The sequence below is a fragment of the Pleurodeles waltl genome, chromosome 5 (genome assembly GCF_031143425.1).
Source record: "Pleurodeles waltl isolate 20211129_DDA chromosome 5, aPleWal1.hap1.20221129, whole genome shotgun sequence".
In the NCBI taxonomy this organism is placed as follows: Eukaryota; Metazoa; Chordata; class Amphibia; order Caudata; family Salamandridae; genus Pleurodeles; species Pleurodeles waltl.
Window position 1 is genome coordinate 1550432611 of NC_090444.1, and position 25608 is coordinate 1550458218.

The window sequence follows — 25608 nt, forward strand, 5'->3', positions numbered from 1 at the left end:
AGTATGTGAGATGATTTACCAATAACTGAGGAAAGATAATTCTTTACAATCAAGTATCTCAGAATAGACAAAGTGCATCCCACTCGCATGCCCTTTATTTTGCTAGGCCTTATCATTGTAGCATAAGGCGACTGAATAAATTTGCGAGTGAGAAATATATAAAAAGATGCATTGTTCCCTTTTCAGCAACAATTCACTGAAACTGCTTGAATGTTTCTGCCCTATTTTGTGTATTTAAAGATAACATTTTATGTTGCAGGATGTGCTCTGGAGGTTTAAATTCTCACAACTCAAGGGTTCTTCAGATGATGGAAAAACACGAGTGAAACTTCTCTTCCAGAACGCAGAAACCAAACAAATTGAGATGAAGGTAGGGAGCAATGCCTTGTGATTTCAAAAAATAGTTTAGCTCTTAGGAAAGCTGTGACTCTTTTGCCGTCAACTTTTCAAGTGATGCCACGGAGCGTGACTCTTAGGTTACCACAAGGGCTTCAAGATGCCAAATATTATTATCTCTGATTAGCACGCAAGTCTTGAAAGTAATTACATGCAAACTAAATATTTTATGATTTCTAAACCCAAGTCTACAACAAAGTCCGCTCTGAATATAACTAGAACCGCCGAGAAGCTAAAGGAGGCTGTACACCCACTTAAAATGCTCGCTTACGCCATGGAGTCAAAAGGTATTCTAATGTTACCAATTGTATTTATGGGGCGAAGCTCGAGTGGGCGTGAAAGCTAACACGCAATTAGCCCTCGTGTTAATCCAAATAAAATAGGCCGCGGCTGACACGCAGTGTTTGTTCCATTGATTTCAAATCTCTGAACAGCCTTCGCACTGAGCACTTCAACGCTTCTCATTTATAAACTGCACATACATTTAAACCACACACCCATCATGATTCTTATGCTCGGTGACAGAGATATTCCAGAGACGGTACCGGTCAAATAGATAAAAATAACAACAGCGCCCCAGGCCCCCTCACAAAGCCAGGGGCCTTGAGAAGCATTCTCACTTAACCGCAGGCGATCAGAGCAAGCTTCGTGCTCATGGGACTGAAATCCAAGCTTGAATTTCCATTCCTGTAAACTCTACGCTCGGCCTTTGCAGGCCCTTGATGGAAACTTTTTTCCAGATGATCATAGAAAAAATCTATTTTCGAAAAGCATCAAAGAATGAGGTAATGAGAGTTTGCTGCCCTCGTTGAAGTCCCTAAATGGAGCGCATCCCTTGGAAGATGAAGATGAAGAGACAGATGACCTCTAATCTGTTGGTGATTTTTCCCCACCAGACAATCGCATGGCATGTTGTTTTGCAAAATCTAATTGTTTGACGGGTTGTATGTGAATTCAGCGATATTCCCTAGTCGAATTGTTAACTAAATGGATCGTCATTCGTTCTGACAAGACCATTCTGTTAGATACAATTTTGTCAACCTGTGATTTTCTCAAACTGCAGTGTAAAACCCACATGGCTTCTCCTCAATCCCTTGACCTCCTCTTTTGGCATTCCCCCTACCCTGTTCTCACTTCCTTTGATGCAGGTACTTAACCTGGGGTCCAGAAAAGGTACTCCGGGTTCCGAGATCCCTTAGGAAATAAATGAATTTTAACAGATTAATAAAGGCTAAATAATAGAAAAATATAATAAAAGAAGCAAAATTGAAAGTTTTAAGACATTCATTAAAAGTGAAGGGATTTGAAATTGAAGGCTAAAGATTAATTTGGTGTACTCGGATGGATTCCTGGGAGAAGTGCAGGTGCATCTAACAGAATATACGTAGAATGGGCGATGGTTGGCCTCAATTGAATGTAGAAAAGCTCAATTCTCCCATTAAAATAAACAAATTGTTTTTTATATTCGTTTGTGGATTAAATAAAATATGTAATTTGTGTATTGTTTCATGAATGCTTATTTTTGTATTTGTGTGTATTGTTTTGCGGTTCAAAGGATCAAAATTGCTTAACCCTTCGGTTTCAACTATTGATTACGTTTGGGGTCCACAGATATTTAGAGTTTAAGTGCCACTGCTGTAATGCTATTCGTCATCATCTGTAGCTGGGTCCCTTGTATGCATTTTTTTCTCTGGGTGATAGTGGACAAGACACTCTATCGATTCTGACTCTTTTTTTACATTCTGTCACTCCAAAATATCAAATATATGTCCAATTCCATTTATTTTAAAACCTTTTGAGCAGTATTGGTAATTTTTAATTTTTTGGATGTGATCGTGTACATAGAAACAGGTCTAGTGCATTTTATTTCTTAATTCAGCTACGTCTGAAAATATAATGTTACTTTCAAAGAAGAGCTCAAAAGTCGTACTTACTCTTTTTCAGTTTTATTGTTTTTCTGAAATTTTTGTTTTCATTAATTACGTAGTGATCTATTGGTTGCACTTTTTACTCTTAATTTCACTGTTAGAGCCACAAAGTAATAGTGGTAGCAGTCTCACCAGTAGATGTCAGTGTTCACTCTAGATTACTCAAGGACTCGTAATTTCCGCCAAGTCTCTGGACCACACGTATTAGAGTTGGAGATATGAAAATATACATTGGTCTTAAGGTTGTGCTAGTTCCCCTTCCTGGCACCCCACCTCTCAAAATTGTAGTGCCTCCTAGGCCCATGTGTCCCTTCCTGGTCCCTGTTATTTTTTAAAAAATGTAATGAAATGTGAAATGCACTTTGGGGACGTCAGCCTCTCCAATGCGGAATGTCTTAAATTTTGGGCCCACATTTAAAATTAATGATTTGGTTAAACTAGTCTTAAGACCCAAATCATTCATAAAAGTACTAAAAGCATCTAAAAAAATTTGGAGCCTGTTTGTTGTACTTGCCATTAGGCCCGCCCATCTGCATATAAAATAACTGGAATATCTTTCCCTATCTTTGCAGTAGAGAGGAATTGAGGGTTATCTTTCCCTGTCTTTACATTATTACCGTGATGTTCTAAACCGTTGATATAAGTTAAGAATAAAAGGGGGATATGGCACATTCCAGGTGAACCTCAAGGGTAGATTTAATTTTAGGAGAGAGTTCACAATTTAATTCAGAATAAATCTTTGCTGATGTGTGTCAGTGCATTCATCAAAACAGATCTTTCAGAGTTTTTTCAGTACCCAACCCCTCTATTATACTCTACAGTTTGAAACTATGTACCATGTCTAAAGCACAGAAGATGCACATAAAGACCATGTGAATGGCCCTTCTCCTGGCCTTGATGTATTTCCCTACTATGAGGTGAAAGTTGTGACACTGCTCGACTGTGTTCAATCCAGAATGAAAGCCAAACTGAACATCAAATAAGACAACATTCCTGTCTGCCCAGGCTTCCAGCCTTGTAAGCAATACTCTGCCTAGGATATTGGTGGTACGATCTATCTAATAATGAAATAACGGCCCACCACCGAGCCTATTACAAACACACAGTTGCCACGGCAGTCCCCTTTTGGTGGTTAACCAATGGCGGTCAACTGCCGCAGTACACATTCACTAAAGTAACAGACAGGAGCAAAATGGATGAATTCAGAAAGAACACAGCTGACACACATTGGTCCAGTTGACATACCTGCAAATCACACTACAAAACACACACTTTCACAGAGCGCAATCTTTTGCATCTCCCCTGCAAGAATGACACCAGAGACCACTGTTTTGCTAATACTGATAGGTAAGGCACCCCTTTTTAACACCTTGCATACACTTTTGTCCATTCACTCCTTTTTGCACGTCCCCTGTTGAGTAAGTCCCTGTCACCCACTTTAGTTGTCCACCATGTCATGTGACAAAAATCCCCATTTCTCTGAAGATGAGTTGAGAGACATGGTGGATGAAAACATAAGAGTAGAGAAACAATTGTTTGGAGTGCAAGTCCAGCATACTCATCTCAGTAGGAAAATGAACTGTGGCAAATGATCATTGACACAGATAATGCTGTAGGCAAAACCCTGCACACAAAGGAGGACATTCGGAAGAGCTGGAACAACCTGAGGGACAAAGTGCATTCCATGGCCTCAAGGCAAAATATGTAGGCCAATTCGATGGGTGTTGGCCCGCCCAGTGTCCCATTATAACTCTTTCCCTGGGAGGAGAAGGTCATTGCCATCCTGCATCCCGGGGGCTTGACAGGAATACCTTGGGAAGAGGAGTCTGGTAAGTTACCACTCAAAAACTGTTGTAAAAATGCAATGTCCTGCATGCTCACAGCTTAGCTTTTGCCACTGTGCTCTTCATGTACTTCACCAATTTGCAATGCCCAGAGTAACTGAGATGTAACACTGTCAACGTATATTGTTGGGCCCAACAGCACAGTTACCAAGGCCAAACACATGCCATGAGTCAAAATGATGCCTATAAGTCTTTCCATATCATAATTGCATCCCAAGAATCATGATAGGCCTCAATATGTAAATATATGCTCAAACCTAAATGAAGTCTGCCCCACAGATATGTTATACCCAATATTTGTCAAGTTTGTGAAGTACAGGGAGTGACCTGACTACAACTCCCAGGAGGCCCTGTGTCTGTACATCCAATCACAATCTCAGTGGTCACTTGCCCATATACCCCTGTTAACTCTCTACTGAAGTGTACTCACCTAGTAGGATACCATTTGTCAAGTCTGGGAAGTAGAGGGAGTGACCTGACCTCAACTCCCAGGAGGTCGTGTGTCTGTAATACCAACCACCAGCCCACTGTTCACTTGCACAAATACCCCCGTTTGTTCACTCTCAATTGAAGTGTGCTCAGCTGGGAGGATACCATTTGTCAAGTGTGGGAAGTTGAGGGAGCAACCTGACAGCCCTGTGTCTGTAATTCCAAACACCAGCCCAGAGGTCACTTGCCCATATGTCCCTGTTTATTTACTCTCAATTAAAGTGTACCCAGCTGGGAGGATACCATTTGTCAAGTGTGGGAAGTAGAGGGAGTGACCTGACTGCAACACCCAAGAGGCTCTGGGACTGTGATACCAACCACCAGCCCATTGGTCACTTTCCCAAATACCTCTGTTTGTTAACTCTCCGTTGTCTCAATTGAAGTGTACTCACCTGGGAGGATACCATTTATCCAGTGTGGGAAGTAGAGGGACCTGACTAAAATTCCCTGGAGACCCTGTGTATCTAATACCAACCACCAGCCCAGTGTTCACTTGCCAAAATACTCCTGTTATTAACTCTCAATTGAAGTGTGCTCAGCTGGGAGGATACCATTTATCAAGTGTGGGATGTAGAGGGAGTGACCTGATTGCAATTCCCAGGAGGCCCTGTGCCTGTAATACCAACCACCAGCCCAGGGTTCACTTGCCAAAATACCCTTGTTTGTTAACTCTCAATTGAAGTGTACTCAGTTAGGAGGATATCATTTGTCAAGTATGGGAAGCAGAGGGAGTGACTTGACTGCAACTCCCAGAAGGCTCTGTGTCTTTGATTTCAACTACCAGCCCAGTGATCACTTTCCCAAATCTACCTGTTTGTCAACTCTTAATTGAAGTGTGCTCACCTGGGAGTGAGTAATATACAGATCAAGCTCAACTCAGAACTCTGTATTGACTTGCTATCCCAAGATTAAACTATTGCGGATAGGAATGACAATTTACCAAGTGTGTACACCAAGGAGCAGATTTAAGAAAAGTGGTGCTGCATCCAATGCAGCTCCACATTTCGTGCTCCCCTTATCGCCCCCCTAACACCATGTGTGCACCATGTTTAAGTTACGGTACACCATGGTGGTAGTTAGGGAACTAACATCAATTTCTTTTATGCTAGTTTGGCTCTTTGCAGGTTTAGCGTATCTAACCCTGCAAAGCACATAGAGGCCCATTATAAATAATGGTGTGCCTCCTTTTAACGCCTTCTCTGTGCAGGCGTTGAAAGTGCTGCAAAAAAATGGCGCAAAGAAATCTTTTTGAATTCTTTGTACCAATTTTGCAGTCCCCTTAACTGGAGAATGCTCCCCTTGCATAAATTATGCATGGTGCAGGCATAATGTGGTACAAAGGGTTACAAAGTGGGGCAATGCGCGCATTGCCCCACTTTGTAAATATGGTGCAACAAATTTGGCCTCGTTGGGCAACTTTAGTGTAAAATAATTACGGTAATGTGAGGCCAGGAGGTTCTAGGCCCTCTTAAATCTGGGCCCAGGTATTCCTAAGGACTGAAGCTGCATCACCAAAGTGGTATCGGCAGCAAACATATTGACATAGAACTGCACCCATGACGACTGCAGTTACATATACAACAAAGTTCTGTGTCTGCCTGTATCTCACTCATCTAGGCCTCCATATGGTCAAAGGCATATATTGCCTCTCCACTGTGTTGGCTTCACTGTTGGCAAGATGTCATTTTTATTCCATCATCCAAAGTGCTACTGATCTGCACATCTCATCAGCTGCTTGAGTCAAATAGTTTAGCCAAGCTTCACATGTCATGTCAAATACTCCAATACCATGGTAACATGACACAATAGGCTAACCTACAACTTAAGAATGTCCAATGTCTCTGTCACACAAAACCTTTGGAGGTAGATGTCACACCTAAACCAGTAACAATGTGCTTCCTTCATCACTAGGTCAATCTGCCACTGGGCACACTGATGTCGCCGAACTGACACCCACTACCCCCTGGATGAAGCCCTTAGTGATGATGACCCTCTTGGACTTGTAGACGTAGAGGACGATCCTGGCCCATCTTGGCAGCCTGGTCAGATGCAACAGTGAGTCTTACTGTGCCCACAGTGGCACCTCCCAGCACTGCTGCATCAACATCCCAGGCAACAATGCACCCCCAAACCTCTTCACCTAGCACAGTTTCTACCATACTGTGCCCTGGATCCTGAGGTGCAACTCCACACACCTGAAACTGAGGGTCCAGGACCCAGTTGGAGAGGTCACCATGCGCCAAGGACACAGGCTCATGGGGGTATGGTCCACGGGAGGGATGTTGTGGGACAGTGTAGTGAGGCCACTAAGGCTGCTGTCGGCCTCCGCCTCTGCAGCAGCTGATCCCCCCTTTGCAAGTGGGGATGCCCAGCAAAGAATCCAGGAGGTGCAGATGGCAATACATCCAACGCTCCCAGCAATAAAACTCCTCCCTAATGTCCTCCTTTGTGTGTCACACAAACACACCGTGGACTGAGCCAGAACCACATACCATTTCCAATGGGATAAATACTCTGGACTTTGGATTTCCAATTGTGTGGCATCTACTCCAATATTTCATTCATCAAGACTGACCCCTTCACTTTATGTTTTTGTTAATTTCTGTCACAAATATTTTCTGCTAGAAGCAGCATTGCTATAAATTTACCCACCACAAACTCATTGTCTGCTGTCTTTAATTTCACATTTAGCCATGTGAACCATACAATGATGATCCAAGGTACTTGTGCAAGCAGCTGACCTGAGAGCTTTAGGATGTCCATCCCCAACTTTTTGTCTACCTCCCTCCACTTTTCTGACACTGTTTCTGCTGGTTTTAGGACTGTGCACTTTACCACTGCTAATCAGTGCTAAAGTGCATATGCTTTCTCCCTTAAACATGGTAACATTCGTTCATACCCATTTGGCATATTTGATTGACTTGTAAGTCCCTAGCAAAGTACAGCCTAGGCCTGTAAGTTAAATGCTGCTAGTGGGTCTGCAGCACTGATTGTGCCACCTACCTAAGTAGCCCCGTAACCTTGTCTCAGGCCTGCCATTGCAAGGCCTGTGTGTGCAGTTTCAATGCCACTTCAACTTGGCATTTAAAATAAATTGCTAGCAAAGCCTTAAATTCAGCTGTTGCTAGATATAAGTTACCTTTAAGGAAGGCCTTTGGTAATCCGTAGGGCAAGGTGCTATGTAGGTAAAAGGCAGGACATGTACTTATGTGTTTTACATGTCCTTGTAGTGAAAAACTCATAAATTTGTTTTCTACTACTGAGGCCTGCTCCTTTCATAGACTAGCATTGGGACTGCCTTCAAATAGTTTTGAGTGGTAGATTCTGATCTGGAAGGAGTAACCAGGTCATGTTTAGTATGGCCAGAATGGTAATAGTAAATCCTGCTTATTAGTGAGGTTGGATTTAATATTACTATTTTTGAAATGTCACTTTTAGAAAGTGGGCATTTCTCTGCACTTAATACCCTCTGTGCCTCAGCCTGTCTCCAATACATGTCTGGTCTGTGCTGGTTGACAGCTCCCTTGATCATTTTACCCAGACAACCACAAACACAGGACACTCAGTCACATCTACATTCATCTAAATACGAAATGGGTCTTCCTGGGCTGAAAGGGTGGAGGGCCTTACACTTACATTTCAAAGGCCCTCACACAAAGGACTGATAATGCACCACAGGGACCCTGGCAGACAGGATTGGGCTGAAAGGGGAACTTGTGCACTTCAAAACCACTCTTTGATGTTTCCCCCACTACAAAAGCATTTCTGGGTATATAAACTGGGTCTCTGACCCCATCAATAAAGACACTTCTGTACCTACACCTGCACCCTGTTAGAGGAGCTGCCTGGCTACCTAAAGGACTCAGCTGGACTGCTTTGCTGAAAAGGACTTCTGCCCTACTTGTTACTCAGCTGGACTCCGACCTTGCTGGAAGGACTCTGCCTTCTTCCTGAAGTGCTCTCCAAGGGCTTGGATTGAGCCTATCTCCTGTTTCTAAAGTCTCAGGACCAACGAAGACTTCACCTTTTCAAGAAACTCCATGTGCATCAAAAATTGATGCAATGTCTGCAAAAAGCGATGCAAAGTCTACATTGAGTCACTTTTAAACATTTTAAAAGTGGTATTTCAACTTGTGCTCATTGGATTTTTGTCATTTCTACCCTATTTTTTACAGATAAATATTATCTATTTTTCTAAACCTGTGTGGTGTATTTTTGTGGTTTTTTACTGTGTTAATGTATGATTTATTTCACAAACACTCAGTGCCAAGCTACCAGAGGGTGGGCACAGGATAGTTTGGATTGTGTTGTGACTCTCCCTGACTAGGATTGTGGTCCCTATTTGGACAAGGGTGTATACCTCTGCCAACTAGAGACCCTATTTCTAACATTGTTTATCAGTGGTGAGGAAAGGACTTGTGTTTGTGCAGTGCCATACAAAAGCTACGTGTATACTACCTACCCACAGTTAAAGGTCAATTTGATTTATTTTGTTTTTGCTACAATGTTTCTGCTTGACATTCTTTAATCAATCTTATACATCATGTCTCTGGCTAGGTCCACAAGTGGAGCTGGGAAATGTGACCTGGCCAAGCTGGAGGGATACACAGTTAACCAGCTGAAGAGCTTTTGCAAAGAGATGGGGGTATCTACCCATGGAGCTTCCAAGAAGGAGGAGTACCAAAAGGTATTGAGGACCTGGGCAGGAGCCCGCTCACAAGAGCATGATAAGTTTGAGGAGCAAGTGAATGGCTCTCTCGATGAGCTGCCAACAGCAGTGGGGGATGTCACCCCTGAATGTGTGCCCCCTGCGAAACCCAGGAGCAGTGTCTCCAATCACGACTTGACCACAGAGGAAAGGAGAGAGGAAAGAGAATTCCAGCTGCAGTTAGCAAGGTTAAAAATAGAGGCACAGGAGAGGAGAGCTGAGGCTGAAAGAGCCTTGGCAGAAAAGAAGCTTATCTTGGCTCACAAACTGAGTCTGAAAGAGCTGGAGCTCAAGTCTAGGCAGTCTGAGTCCAACAGTGATGGTGGCAGCATACTTACAGGACATGTTGGAGACAAAAAGGTTTGTTTGCCGAAGGATTTGGTGCCAAGTTATGTGGTGCGAGATGACATTGATAAGTAGTTTTCTGCTTCTGAAGTTCCACTGAGGGCACATGGGGCTCCTGAAGAGCCCGGAGGGGTGGGGTTGTAGAAACACGTGGCAATACTTGGGTGGGACACTCTTCTTCACTAGAGGTTGGAGACCAGACCAAATATGCCCCTAAGAAAGGCATTTTGATTGCCAAATTTGGACTGACTCCTGAAAAGTATCGCCAAAGGATCAGGGACAGTAGCAAGCTCCCCAACCAAACCTGGGTAGACTTTATTGATTTTTCCAGTAAGGCACTGAATAGCTGGGAGCGGGCAGCAAAACCAATGAATATGTTGGGTTGTACAATTTGATTCTGAGAGAACATATGCTTTACAGAGTTTCGTCAGCACCTAGATGACAGTAAACTGACAGATCCCAGGAAGCTTGCTGAGGAGGCTAGCACCAATGTCCAAAAAGGTATCGGTGGGGGGAAGCACCCACAAAAGTGATCAGGGTTCCCAACAGAAGAAAGAGGGGGGAGAAAAACTTAAAAATAAGGAGTTCTCTGAAGGCCTTAAAAATAATTCCCAAGGGAATAGGGGTAACCAGTGCTAGTCAGATTCTAAGAAAAAAGGGTTCTTTGATCATAAGACAGGGAGGTTTTTACCCCAATGTACAGAGTGCTCCAAGTATGTCACTTTAAGGGCTACTTCAGATGTCCAAAGAGGGCACAGCCTCTCACTGATGAGCAGACACCTGGGTTGGCTAGTGTAGCGCTCGAGAAGGAGGTAGTCCTAGTTAGTTTGGGGGAGCAGACAGAGGTAACCCTAGTGTCCCTGGGGAATGCAGATATGGTGCTAAAAGCCTACATGCCTGCCAATCCTTCTAAGTATATTATAAGTATAGTTAGTGGGTCACCATTAATGAGCAATGAGTGGAGGTGCTGCGTGAACCAGGAGCCAGCATGAATACTCTCGGGTCAGCTGGTGTCAGCAGAGGGGGTCCTATTGAACACATTCCATCAAGGCATAGTCGCCGAAAATCGTGAGAGCCATCTACCGGTGGCTGGGGTTCCCTTTGAGTGGGGGGGTCTCTGGTACTCTGAACGTAGCTGTGAGTTCTGCCATGCCCGTAGATTGTCTATTAGGCAATGACCTTGAGCACACTACCTGGAGGGAGGTAGAGCTCAGGTCTTACTTGGAGATGATGGGATTACCTGAGTGGGTCTGCATGACCACACAGTCCATGGCTGCCCGGGGAGGAAGTCAAGAGCATCTGGAACCTGGAAGAGTGGCCCAGACAGTTGCCAAAGAGAGGGGTAAGGGGCGTGAGAAACTGTTCCTAGAAGTTCCCACTGTGGAGGTTCACGGGGTCCCTGAGGAGGAGGCCCTGAGCCAACCGGGGTGGATATTGCCGTCCTGGGTGACTTATCTGAGCTTGCTGGCTGGCAAGTTGAGGGTGGGCCCACCAAGGAGGAATTCTGAAAGGCATAGAAGGAGTGTCCCACTCTTGAGGGCATGAGGCAACATGACTCAGCCCAAGCAGCAGATGAAGCCTCTCGGGATAACCTAATCTCCTAGGAGAATGATCTCCTATATAGTGAGCCTAATGCTCCGGGTGCTGTGGCAGAACGTGTGCTGGTGGTCCCCTGTGTTACCGGGCGTTCCGACTGGGTTTGGCTCATGACATACCCCTGGCAGGACATTTAGGGCAAGACAAGACCTTTGCCAGGCTTGTCACCCACTTCTATTGAACCCAAATGCGGACAGCCACAGACACAATCTGCAGGTTCTGTCCCACCTTCCAAGTCAGTGGAAAGACAGGGAAAAAGGTGAAGGCTCCCCTGATCCCACTTCCCATAATTGGTAACACCTTTGAGAAGGTGGGCATCGATGTCGTTGGACCATTTGTCCCTGAGACTGCCCTAGGGAACAGGTTCATCCTGGTCTTAGTGGACCATGCCACCCGCTACCTAGAGGCAATTCCTCTGAGGTTGGTGACTGCACCGGTGGTGACCAGAACATTGATGGTGATCTTTTCCCATGTGGGGTTCTCCAAAGAGATAGTGTCTGACAGAGGCACTAACTTCATGTCTGCATGCATGAAGTCCATGTGGGATGCCCTATCAGGCTCAATCCAATGGTCTTGTTGAGAGAGTCACACCTGGACTCATACACCTGTGCATCTTTGATATTGACACAGGAGACAGGCCCCCATGTAAAGAACACAATTTACAGGTTGTCAGACAGGGTGAAGGCCAGCATCAAGGAAGAAGTTGCCAAGATGCTAGCTTTAGGGGTGATTGACACCTCCAACAGTCCTTGGTCCAGCCCTGGGGTGCTGGTACTAACGCTGCCCCACCGGGTGCCACACCAAAACTTTGGTTCTTTGTGGATTACCAAGGTCTCAATTCTATTACTAAGACTGACTGAACCCAATCCCCGAGCTGATGAGCTCATTGACAGGCTAGGTGCTGCCAAATTCCTCAGTACCTTTGATTTGACATCAGTATACTGGCAGATCGCCTTGACTGAGGGAGCAAAAGAGAGGTCTGCATTTTCAAACCCTAGGGGACATTACCAGTTCTGGCTAATGCCCTTTGGCATGAAGATTGCTCCCGCTACCTTCCAAAGGTTGGTTAACAGGGTCCTGGCTGGTAAAGATGCCTTCTGTGCCTCGTACCTCGACGACATTGCTGTCTACAGTGCCATATGGGAGGAACACCTGCTTCACCACCAAGAGGCACTCCAGGCCCTGCAACTGACAGGACTGACAATCAAGGCCAGTAATTGCCAGATTACGCAGGGTTCTGTGGTGTACTTGGGACACCTAGTAGGAGGTGGCAAGATGCAGCCCCTCCAGGCAGAGATTGAAACAATCACAGTCTGGGAGCCACCTAGAATTCAAACTGAAGTGAGAGCCTTCCCAGGCCTCACTGGTTACTACTGGAGATTTGTTAAGGGTTATGGCACCATTATGGCTCCCTTAACTTAGCTGACTTGCAAAAAGCAGCCTATTTTGGTGATCTGGATAGAGGCTTGTCAGAAAGCCTTTGATTCTCTCAGGGAAGCCATGTGCATGGCACCCATGCTCAGGGCCTCTGATTACTCCAATGAATTCATAGCGCAGATGGACGCTTCAGAGTATGGCATAGGGCGGTCTTAGCACAGCTGAATGAGAAGGGCCTAGACCAACCAATAGCCTTCATTGGTTGGAGGTTACTACCACGGAAACAGAGGTGGAGTGCCATTGAAAGACAAGCATTTGCTGTGGTCTGGGTACTGAAGAAGTTGAGACCATAACTGTTTGACACTCACTTCCGGACCTTCAAGTGGCTCATGCAGATAAGGGGTGAAAATCCTAAACTCTTGAAGTGATCCATCTCCCTACAGGGAATGGACTTTATGGTGGAGCATCAACCGTGGACTGACCACGCCATGGCTGATGATCTCTCCAGGTTCTTCTGCCTTAATGATGTGAGCTCATAAGGGGTTGGGTAGCTCTCCGCACTTTCAGCTGGGGGGGTCACATGGTAGGCCTTAGAGTGGTCATCCCCCAAATTATTGCCTGCCTCCCTCCACTTTTCTGACACTGTTTTTGCTAGTTTTAGGACTCTGCACACTTTACCACTGCTAACCAGTGTTAAAGTGCATATGATCTCTCCTGTAAACATGGTAACATTAGTTCTTACGCAATTGACATATTTAATTTATTTATAAGTCCCTAGTAAAGTGCACTATATGAGTCCAGGGCCTGTAAATTAAATGCAACTAGTGGGCCTGCAGCACTGATTATGCTACCCACATAAGTAGCCCCTTAACAATGCCTCAGGCCTGCCATTACAAAGCCTGTGTGCAGTTTCACTGCCACTTTGACTTGGCATTTAAAATTGCTTGTCAAGCCTTAAACTCCCCTTTTGCTACATATAAGTCACCTGCAAGGTAGGCCCTAGGCAAACCTTAGGGCGGGGTGCTATGTAGGTAAAGGCAAGACATGTACTTATGTGTTTTATATGTCCTGGTAGAGAAAAACCTATAAATTTGTTCTCCGCTACTGTGAGTCCTGCTCCTGTCATAGACTAGCATTGGGACTGCCTTCATATACTTTTGAGTGGTAGATTCTGATCTGGAGTAACCAGGTCATATTTAGTATGACCAGAATGGTAATAGAAAATCCTGCTTATTGGTGAGGTTGATTTAATATTACTATTTTAGAAATGTCCCTTTTAGAAAGTGGACATTTCTCTGCACTTAATACCCTCTGTGCCTTACAGCCTGTTTCCAATCCACATCTTGTATTTGCTGGTTTACTGCTCCCTTGTGCATTTCACCCAGACAACCACAAACACAGGACACTCAGTCACGTCTGCATTCATTTGCATACTGAGTGGGTCTTCCTGGGCTGGAACGGTGGAGGGCCTCACACTTACATTTCAAAGGCCAGTGGCCTGCCCTCACATGAAGGACTCATAACCCCCCCCCCCCCCCCACAGGGACCATGGAATACAGGGCTGGGCTGAAAGGGGAACTTGTGCACTTCAAAACCACTCTTTGATGTTTCCCCCACTTCAAAGGCATTTTGGGTATAGAAACTGGGTCTCTGTCCCCACCACTTCATACACTTCTGGACCTACATCTGCACCCGGTCAGAGGCGCTGCCTGGCTGCCCAAAGGACTCATCTAGACTGCTTTGCTGAGGAGTGCTGCCCTGCTTGGTGCCCTGCTGGTCTCTGACTTTGCTGGAAGGACTCTGTCTTCCTCCTGAATTTCTCTCCAAGGGCTTGGATTGAGCTTGCCTCCTGTTTCTGAAGTCTCAGGGCCAACAAAGATTTCACCTCTTCAAGAAACTCCTTGTGCGTTGAAAATTGATGCAACGCCTGCAGAAATCGATGCAAAGCCTGCATAGTGGCAAAGAAATCACTTTACAGCTGACTGAAACAGCACAGCATCGACTCCCCGACTGGAAATTCGATGCAGTGCCTGACTTGCGACGGAAAATTTGCCTGCTCCTTCTTTCAGCACATCAAGGATTTTCAATGCGTTGTCCCTGGGTGTCAAAATATCCCTGTATCGCAGTGAGGAACCAAGGCTGCATTCCGTAAAACGACGCAAACCCTTGCAGCATTGAAAGAAACAACGCATTGTCTGCGCCAGAAAATCTGAAGCAACACCTTATTTTTCCACGCATCTCTTCCTCTGCGGTCTCCGTGCATCAGTATTTTTGGCGCATCCCAGATACTGTGTGTAACAAAGGAACATATGGTAATTTCTAATGATTGAGACTTTTTTAGACCTTTTAAAAGTGATATTTCAACTTGTGTATATTGGATCTTTGTCATTTTTACCTTAGTTTATGCAGATCAATATTATCTATTTTTCTAAACCTGCGTGGTGTATTTTTGTGGTGTTTTCACTGGGTTTCTGTATGATTTATTGTACAAACACTTTACACATTGCCTTCTAAGTTAAGTCTGACTGCTCAATGCCAAGCTACCAGAGGGTGGGCACAGGATAATTTGGATTGTGTTGAGTCTTACCCTCACTAGGATTGTGGTCCCTGCTTAGACAAAGGTGTATACCTCTGCCAACTACAGACCCCATTTATAATATGTGACATGTTGCATGTACACAGTGTCCAGCTCATGATTGCAACCATTCTACACAAACACATACATACAAGTGTCTTGTCAAAAAAAGACATTTTATTACATTGTTCAGCGCATAGGCTGTCAATATGTCTGAAACACAGCAAAACATACATTATTGAATCATGCTGGGTAAATGATCTGATTTACAGGTACAGACCTCCAGACCATGGAAGAAAGGGATTTATCAGACATTGTCCTGTAGAATAAGCAAACAATAAAGGGGTTGATGTCATCAGCTGGAGCCATATCGCCTACCACACAAAAGCAATCCAACATCATATACTGTAAAACTCAGACAGATGGCAGTACAGCAGTTTCTGATCACAGGGCCATTACAATTCAGAGATTTGGCATCTGGTGGTATGACACCATCAAATGTCAGTGATATGGCACAGGCACTTTGGCATTCAATGATGAAACACATCAACAGCTACATACAGTTCATACAAAAAGAGTGTGTAGCCAATGTGAAGGGAAACTAACATTATTATGCCCTACAACTACATATTTTCTGGCCACATGATGACACGCATGATGCATCAGGGCTACCACACAACAAGGAACAAGTCCAATGGAATCTTCTAAACTTCCATCCTATCACTGTACAAGCAGTCTTGGCACAGGTCTTCTACACCCAAAGTCTGTGACCTACATTTTCTGGAACACTCCATATCTACTTTGTATGTCCGAAACAACATCACATACCTGCCAGTGTTACAACTCTGAAATGCCCACATGAAGATGTCATGGGGAAGGTACCTGAAAAAGAACAAAACAAGGAGTATAGGTATGAAACCATACATATGACACAAGTCACATAGCAAGCATATGGAGAACAAAGTGCAATACAATAAATCTAACATAAATAAATCAACATCAAGATGTGGATGTGTGTAGCACCTGACATTGCTTACATAAAGTAAACACAGATGTGACTTACCAACCAGCCAGGCCCTCTCTGGTTGCAGTTGTGACATCAGCTGGGGTATGGTGCTGTTGCAAATGATTACAAAGGAATCATAGGGTGAACCAGGGAACCAGGCACAGACGTTTGAGATGTAGAGATCTGACACGCAGCCAACTTGCACGTTGATAGAATGGACATTTTTTCTGTTGGGATAGACTTGTTCACTGGACTGCAGTGGAACCAAGGCAACATGTATACCATCAATGGCTCCCACCACATGTGAGAGGCGACTAAAACCATCAAAGTCAGCCCTCTCATTGGCTAAATCCTCATGTTGGGGAAACCTGATATAGCTGTCTATATGTTTCATCATTGCTGATAGGACAACTCTTAACACAAGACTGAACATAGTTTGGGGCATACCACCAGATATGGCCACTGTATATAAGAAGGACCCTGTGGCCAGGAAGTGCAATTCTGCCATGAGTTGAACAATGGGTGGTATGCATGTTGGATTACTGTTTTCAGGCATCAGATCTGGCTCCTTCTGAAGACAAAAATCCACAATTGTTCATCTAGACGGTACTGTATTATGATGTGTCATTCTTCCAAGGTTTGAAAGGTCTGCAATGGATGGTGTAATGGAGGTTGTTGCCTCCTCCCTCTCCCAGGGTACTTATGTGTAAAAATAAATGAGTTGCAGCATCATTCACTGTGTCCACACCAACATACATGAAAGCAACAGAATCATGTGACAAAGCATTTATGATTATAAATAAATTACTCCCAGTATACCTCACAGCTGTCAATGACACAAGGGTCAAATGTGACCCTCTTGGTTGTCAACATGTGTCCACTACATGGATTTGGGCAAAACCCTATTATCTGCTCCTCTGATGGCCCTTGAAATGTAACAGTCTGTTCTGACCACCAAAAATACAGTAAACGGCAGTGGACAGTGCATCACCATCATATGCTATCTGTGCCCAATAAAAAAAATACACTGGTGATAGTGTAGTAGAACCTACACAAAAAGGCTGCTTTAGAATGTTTGTGATGATCCAACACATATATTGATTTGTGATGCATTTATCAGAGCCGAATATTGTAATTCTAACTGCCAAAATGGCAGATGCCTGGCCTACTTTACTCGACATTAGAAACCGCTCATGGCCGCCGGTGGAAGTGGACTGATCGGTGTGCAGTCCCAACTGCTGCGGACACCGCCATAGGCTAACGTTGTTATCTGTCATGGATGCGTGCAAATGGCTGTGACCTTCGGCAATGATGACCGCGGACAAATTCACGCACTTGACTCCTGACACTGCTGCCATCAAAACCTACACCACTTCAGCTGCTGTGTGCTGCCTCGGGAACAATCATTCCAGGCCAACCAGGTTAAAGTGCCCCTCCCTTCTCTCATGAGGCACTGGAGAGGCTTGCTGAGGAGATCCTTCCCCTGTATGTTCAATTCTGTGGCTCACCAGAGGAGCAGGTAAGAACCTAATAGGCATTTTTGACTGTGTTCAGCACCATCCTTTCCTTTCTTATAGGCTACAATGTGCCTCTGTGTGCCAGTTAAACGTTTTGGGTGCCTGTTGTCACGTTTTGTGTCTTGAAAAAGAAAAGGGGACTGGGAGAAAAACTCATCCAGTGTACATACTCCCTCATCATAATGAATCAATCAATAAGGTACACTGTTCCAAAAAAGACAAGACAACACACAAAAACTCTAGGTGTATCAGGTATGAATAAGTTCAGAAGCAAGGGTCCTCATGTATCATCATTGGGCTTGCTCCACATCAGACTATCACTGCAGTGTCTGATGGGACCCTTGTGGGGGCCACTATGCCAGAATTTCATGAAAAGATGAAGGGTGAAGCAAAGTTGGAGAGAAAGAAATGTTTTTAAAATTGGCTCTGACACTCCCTTAAAAAACAATTTTATTACTGCAGGGAAGCACTGGTCAAGGTTAAAAACACAAATAGATTTATGGAAATAATGGTCCTTTACTCTAAAGAACGAGTGGCCAAAAAGGTATTACTTTTTCCACTTGAAAAAGTCAACATGTTTCGCACCTTCCAACATCCAAACGGGCTAAATGAAATCTTCAAAATAGTAAGGAAACTATACACTGTGTTAAAAAATTATGAAACAACATATAGCAGTGAGACTATACTCACAACAGTTCACTTCATCTAGAGGAACTGACACATACTGACTTCTTGTGTGGCGAAATTCGACACACAGCCTGCTAGAAACGATGCACAGCCTGCACCGCAGTGAAAATTTCACCACACGCCGATCCAGAATGACGCAGCCCGACTTCGCAACAAGAAGATCGATGCAGCGCCCGCGTAGTGACCGGAAATTCGACGTACGGCCCACCGGAACAATGCACAGCCAAACCGGAATGACGCAGCCCAAATTCCAGAGAGGAATCGACGCAGCGCCTGCTATGCAGTAGAAAATTTGACTCAAAGCCCACCGAATCGACGCAGCTCCAGTGACTTCATCCTGCCAGCGCAGGAAATCCACGCATCATCTCCGGGCATTTGAAAACCCCGCAACCAGAAGAGGATCGACGACCAAGTGCTGGAAATCGACACACAGCTGTCCCTGTGTGAAAACTGAACGACGCATCGCCCTGTTCGGCCTGAGAAATCGATGCACACCCCTTTTGTTGCCACGCATCTTCTCATCTGCGGTTCTTTGCAGAGTTTTTCATGCAAACCAGGTACTTTGTGCTTGAAAGAGACTTTGGCCCTCATTACAGCCTTGGTGGTAAATGCCGCCTACTGCCGTGCTGACGGCCTCCAATATACCGTGACTGTGGCGGTATACTGCTACAGGTATTATGACGCCCACAGAGAAATCCGCCACTACACAGACATCCCACAAGTCCGCCAGACCAAAGGTCAGTGATAAAATAGTGGTACCAAAACCCACACCATTACGCCAACAGGAATACCCCCACAGTATCAGGACCCACGAATCACCACAGCGGTCTTTCAACCACTGTAAACCATTGGCGGTACACACTGCTGCACTCAAAATACACACACGCTAACAAAACTACACCAATTCAAACTTCACACCCCTGACATACATACACACACCACACCCACACACTCACACAACTATAAAACACAAACCCACATTACCCACAACCCTTTCAATGAAAAAAAAGATTGCCAACAGAGAGAGAGACAAGCCAGGAGCACCCACTAAATCTGAGCCACAGAACACCATCACCCATACACCATCCACGCATCTCACAGCACACACCACAACACATCACCCCACAGTTCACCCCACACATCCTCACACATACCACTCACACCACATCCATGGCACCCCAAAGACACCCCAGGGTTTCAGAGGAGGAGCTAAGGGTCATGGTGGAGGAAATCATCCGGGTAGAGCCACAGCTATTCGGATCACAGGTGCAGCAGACGTCCATTGCTAGGAAGATGGAGCTATGGCGGAGAGTCATGGACAGGGTCAACGTCGTGGGACAGCACCCCAAAACAAGGGATGATATCAGGAAGAGGTGGAATGACCTACAGGGGAAGGTGCGTTCTGTGGTTGCAAGACACCAGATAGCAGTACAGAGGACTGGTGGTGGACCCCCGCCTCCTCCCCCACAACTAACAACATGGGAGGAGCAAGTCTTGGCAATCATGCATCCTGAGGGCCTCGCAGGAGTAGCAGGAGGACTGGACTCAGGTAAGTCAAATCTTTACTACTATATCCCCCACCATACCTGCATGCCATCACAAACACCTAGCCCTACCCTCACCCCCATCACTCCACCACCTCAAATATACCCCACTATCACAACCCACACATCCTAATACCAATCCTTGCATGCCACTCCAATGCATGGACCCCATAACAGAAGCATGCCCATTAGAGAGAATCACCTAGCCCACAAAATCACCACGCACACAAGGCAAAGCTGACAGGGCAATCACGACCATACAGGGAACCACACCCATGCACAAGATGGCACACCCAGATACAATAACACTGCATTTTCATCACAGGACCCCCACTCAACGTCACCGGAGAGGATATGCCACCAACATCCAGTCACCCCACAGAAGAGGCCCACAGTGATGACAGCAGCTCTGCACGACTGGATCACGATGACCAACCTGGCTCATCAGGGACCTCTGGACAGTCGGTCACCCTGCCACAGTCCCATACCTCCACAGAGCCTCCCCTCAGGAAACACCACCCCAGCACCCACCGAGCGGGCCCATACCACTGTCCACAGGACACGTCAATCAGCAGTGTGTCCACCACTACAGGGACCCCAGGCAACCCCACAAACGCAAGAAAATCAGGGATCTGGGGTCAGTGGGCACAAGGTTAAGGGGACAGAGGCACAGGACAACAGGGAAGATGGGAGGACTGCTGTGTAACAGGGGGAGGACAGGCCTAGGGAACCCACTCTCCACGAGGCATGTGCGGGGATCCTGGAGCATACCAACATTCCCAGGAGACCTTGGGACAGATACTGGCCAAGTTGCAGGAGACCCAGCGGCTGCAGGAGGGACAGTACCTGGGGATCAGGGAGGACCTCAAAGACATCCACACCATCCTGGTCACCATTGCAGGGGTGCTGGCTGACATGGCAACACCATGAGGGAGGCATTGGCACAATAATGGGCCCCTGACACTAGCCACACCGATGAACAGCCCTCCACCTCCGCTGGCGCCAGTGGACAGGAGGCCCGTCACTGGAACAACAGGCCACCAGCAACCCACCCCCAGCAGAAGGAGAACCACCTCGCAAATGGTCCCTGCGATCCAGACAGAAGTTAGAGAACATTGCCAAGACCCCCGTCAGGAAATAAGACACTCCTGATTATCACCCTTCTGTCCCACTCTGTCACCCTGTCCACCTTGAACTGCCATTGCTCCCCATCCTATGCCCTATTGGACAATGCACCTGTGATACCAAGAGACTGGACTCTAAATGGACATTCCTCCACCATCACCCCAGCTCATTGCACATCCCCCTCTACCTATTAGCACTTTAAAAAAAAAACTTGCAACAAATACAGCTCTGGAGTCTGTCAATTGATTGAAATATGCATTAGTACAACATTCTGAAAACATTGCAAATCTTATGTACAGTAATTTATACATTGGTATGACCTGTAGGGGGCAGCAGTAATCGTACCAGGAGCCAGAGTGGGGCACAGAGATCTGAAAATAGAGATGCCAAAGGGTACAGTAAGGGGCCATAGACATAGGGAAATCATGCTGCCATATACAATGTCCAATAGAAAACTGAAAAGAAAAGTGAAGTTACAGTGTCTTACCTGTGTGTCACTAGAAGTACTGCTGTATGATATTACTTCTGTTGACCACATCTTCTTTCTCTGCCTCCTTTTCCTCACTGCCCACAGGCTCCACCACTGCCACAAGACCATCTCCAGGCTCATCCTCCTGCAGATAAGGCACCTGTCGTCTCAAGGCCAGGTTGTGCAACATGCAACGATGATCTGGCACACCTTCTTGGGCGAGTGCTACAGGGATCCACCTGTCAGATGGAGGCACCGGATCCTGGCCTCAGGAGGCCAAAGGTTCTCTCAATAATCCTCCTTGTTCACCCATGTGCCTCATTGTAACGCTCCTCTGCCCTTGTCCTGGCATTCCTCACTGGGGTCAGTAGCCATGAGAGGTTGGGGTAACCAGAGTCACCTATTGAGGGACAACTGTTAGGCACACACTAACCCTTAGGGACAACCCCATACCTAGACACCTACAAATACTGGGTGGGGACCATGGGCTCACCTATTAGCCACACCCGGTGCCTCTGGAGTTGAGCCATCACATATGGGATGCTGCTGTTCCTCAAGATAAAGGCGTCATGCAAAGAGCCAGGATACTTGGCATTCACATGGGAGATGTACTGGTCAGCCAAACATACCATCTGCACATTCATAGAGTGATAGCTTTTTCTTTTCCTGAACACCTGTTTGTTTCTTCGGTGGGGGGCAAATGCTACATGTGTACCATCAATGGCACCAATGTTGTTGGGAATATGTCCCAGGGCATAAAAGTCAGCTTTCATTGCGGCCAAATTCTCCACCTGTGGGAATATGATGTAGCTGCACATGTGTTTCAGCAGAACAAATGACACTCTGGTCAACGTATTGGAGAACATTGGCTGAGACATCCCTGATGCCATGGCCACTGTTGTTTGGAAGGAACCACTTGCCAGGAAATAGAGCACTGACAGGACCTGCACTAGAGGGGGGATACCTGTAGGCTGGTGGATAGCTGACATCAGGTCTTGCCTCAATTGGGCACACAGTTCTTGGATTGTGGCCCGATCAAGTCTGTATGTTAGGATAATGTGTCTGTCCTCCATTGTTGCAAGGTCCACCAGGGGTCTTTACACTGGAGGATGTCTCCATCTCATATTCATCCTCAGTGGCTGAAGCCTAGAAAGGAAAACAGTGAGCAGGGGGTCATATTCACACATCAATTGCTATAATGATGCATCTCTTCATTTACATAACCAGTATGTGAATCCAAGAGTCAGTTGATGTGCCAAGGTCTGCTGTGACCCAGTTATGTGCCATCGCCTGTGCCCCCCTGAAATGGTGGCTGCCTGACCTGTGAGGAGGGACAAGTGGAAATGAGGTAATTCCGCTGGCGTCGTGCGCCGTTGCGGTAGGCGGCCCAATGATAACACAGTGGTTATCATTGGGCCCTATGGGTTCCAGGAGCCATTGGTGATGTACGCCGGCGGTGACGGTACGCACCACCGCAGACGTGACCGCCATTTTCTATCTCTTCACTCACTTGCTACCTGACCATCAGCAGGAGAGGACCTACACTGCAAGTGCTGCTGTGACCTGTGTCTGGAAGCGACAATGGCTCATGTGTCTGGGGAAAGGGCCCCTGCCTTCACTGCGGAGGAGTTGGAGAGAGTGGTGGATGAGGTCCTACCCCAGTACACTTTACTCTATGGTCCTCCAGACAAACAGGTGGGTACACTGTGAGCATGATGCGTGGGCCATGATTGTATGGAGTGCTGTGTGTGTAAGCCACATGTAGGGAGTGGGTGAGGTGTCCTGGGCAGAGTGCTGCATGTATGGTGGTCAATGTATGTGCGTTAGTGGATGGGAGGGATATGGTGGGCTATGAGTGTGATGGTCCGGACGGTATTACTAATCCCTTTTTTCTATGCTTATTTCCCTGCAGGTCAGCGCCCATCAGAAAAAGGGTATTTGGCATGCCATCGCCAAGAAGGTGCGGACCCTGGGGTCTTTGACAGGCGGAGCACCCACTGCCACAAACGATGGGAGAACCTGTGCCGCTGGGCAAGGAAGATGGCGGAGGCCCAGCTGGGGCTGGCCTCCCAACAAGGAAGGGGTGCCCATTGTACCCTGACCCCCCTGATGTTCCGCATCCTGACGGTGGCCTACCAAGAGTTTGATGGGCACTTGAGGGCATCACAGCAGCCACAAAGGGGTGAGTACAAATTCGGATTCATGAGTTGGCGTGTGTTAAGGTTTTACCTGGTTGGGGATGTGGACTGTGGGTGCCCCTAGGCCAGGGCAAACATGGCAGCGTAGGTCCTTTGTTGGTTGCTCACATACACGATGGTGGCATGACCAGAAAGCAAAAGAGAGATGTAATTACGGACGTTACCTGTACTTCAGGTGAACATGGGGCCAAGTGCCATTGGAATGCTCAAGCCTTGAAGAAGTCCGGTTTGGACGAAACACGTGTCGGCTGATGTCCTTTGTGGCTGATGTTCTATGTAATGTTCATCTATGAATTTTGTTTATTGTTTATATTATATGTGTAAGATCGTGACTTTCTTATGATATAACGTTTTTCTATTTGTTATTATTGTCTTTCTGTATAATTTTTTCTGTATGTCTATTTAATTACATTTTTCTAGTACCAACACCATCATAAAATATTATTAGAAATACTAGTACCAACACCATCATACATGACTATAAAAAATAATTTGAGGCTTGATTTTTTGTTTTGATCTATAAGATTTTTTTCAGTTTAAAACATAATTAATGTTTGGAAAACATTTAAATTGTTTTCTGGTGTTCCCCACTAATTTTGTGTTTGTTAAGTCCTTTGTTGGGCAGGCTCTGAAGCACTCCAAACCCAATGGTGTTAGTGGGGATCTACTACTGCGCAGGGTCCTGTGGGTTTCAGGTGTGCAGCTGATAGCGTTATGCCATGTCCCACATGGGCTAGTGACTAGCATTGTAACTGGTAGTGCATGGCCTACTGCATAGGGCAGCTTCCTGTGTGTTGTGTACGCCAACGGTAGTGTTGTTGCTGGCAGTGACCAAGTGTATCCTCTGTCTCTCCCCGCTTTTTGTTTTGTCACCCTGTCCTTGTGTGCATTAGCATTATCTGGCAGAGGAGCAGACGCACCGGCGATGGAGGGAGTTACATCCCACATGGGACTGGAAGTCGAATCCACCAAGGGTGAGAGCACCAGTGGGACGGAGGGGAGCAGCACGACGGAGACAGGAGGGGACACTACAGACAGCGACTCCTCCTCCGATGGAAGCTCCCTGGCGGTGGCGGACACCTCTGTGCCCACCCCAACAACAGGTACAGCCGCCACCCCACCTATCAGCACCGCCCTCCCAGCAGCCCCCAGTGTGTTTCCCGTGCCCGCTCACCCAGGAGTGTGGGTATCTCCTTCACCCCAGGCACCTCAGGACCTGCCCCAGTCAGCCCTGCTGTCCTCTGTGAGGAGGCTATTGACCTCCTGAGATCCCTCACTGTTGGGTAGTCAACCATTCTGAATGTCATCCAGGGTGTCAAGAGGCATTTGCAACAAACAAATGCATACCTGGAGGGCATTCACTCTGGCGTGGTGGCCCGACAGAGAGCATTTCAGGCTCTGGCCTCCGCACTGATGGCAGCCATTGTCCCTGTCTCTAGCCTCCCCCTCCAACTTCCTCTACCCAGTCCCAATCCCCTCAACCCCAGCCTATCCCAAGCACACTTCAAGCCAGCATTCACCCAAATCAACACACAAAAGTGGCTCAGGCAAACACAAGTACCACACTTCATCTCACAGGCACTCACACAGGCATCATCCCCATGCAGACACATCAACATCCACTGCCTCCACTCTGTCCCCCTCCTCCTCCTCGTCCACCTCCCTCCAAGTAGAGTCTCCACCTACACATGCATGCACTACATCCTCATCCACTACCTCCATCACAGGCACGCCCATCACTACACACCCCTCACTGGCAGTCACTACCCCCACATCCATGCACGCGTACCCTGTGTCCTCTCCC

At 46.4% G+C, this 25608-nt stretch overlaps 1 protein-coding gene across 2 annotated transcripts in view; it reads left to right on the forward strand.

Moving 5' to 3' along the window:
• Positions 1-25608, forward strand: part of SNTG2 (syntrophin gamma 2) — a 2000310-nt gene that overhangs the window by 1917954 nt on the left and 56748 nt on the right. For both annotated transcript variants that reach the window (XM_069235852.1, XM_069235853.1), the window contains exon 16: positions 260-370. In XM_069235852.1, coding sequence (XP_069091953.1) covers positions 260-370 — 111 coding nt within the window. The remainder of the gene's footprint in view (positions 1-259; positions 371-25608) is intronic.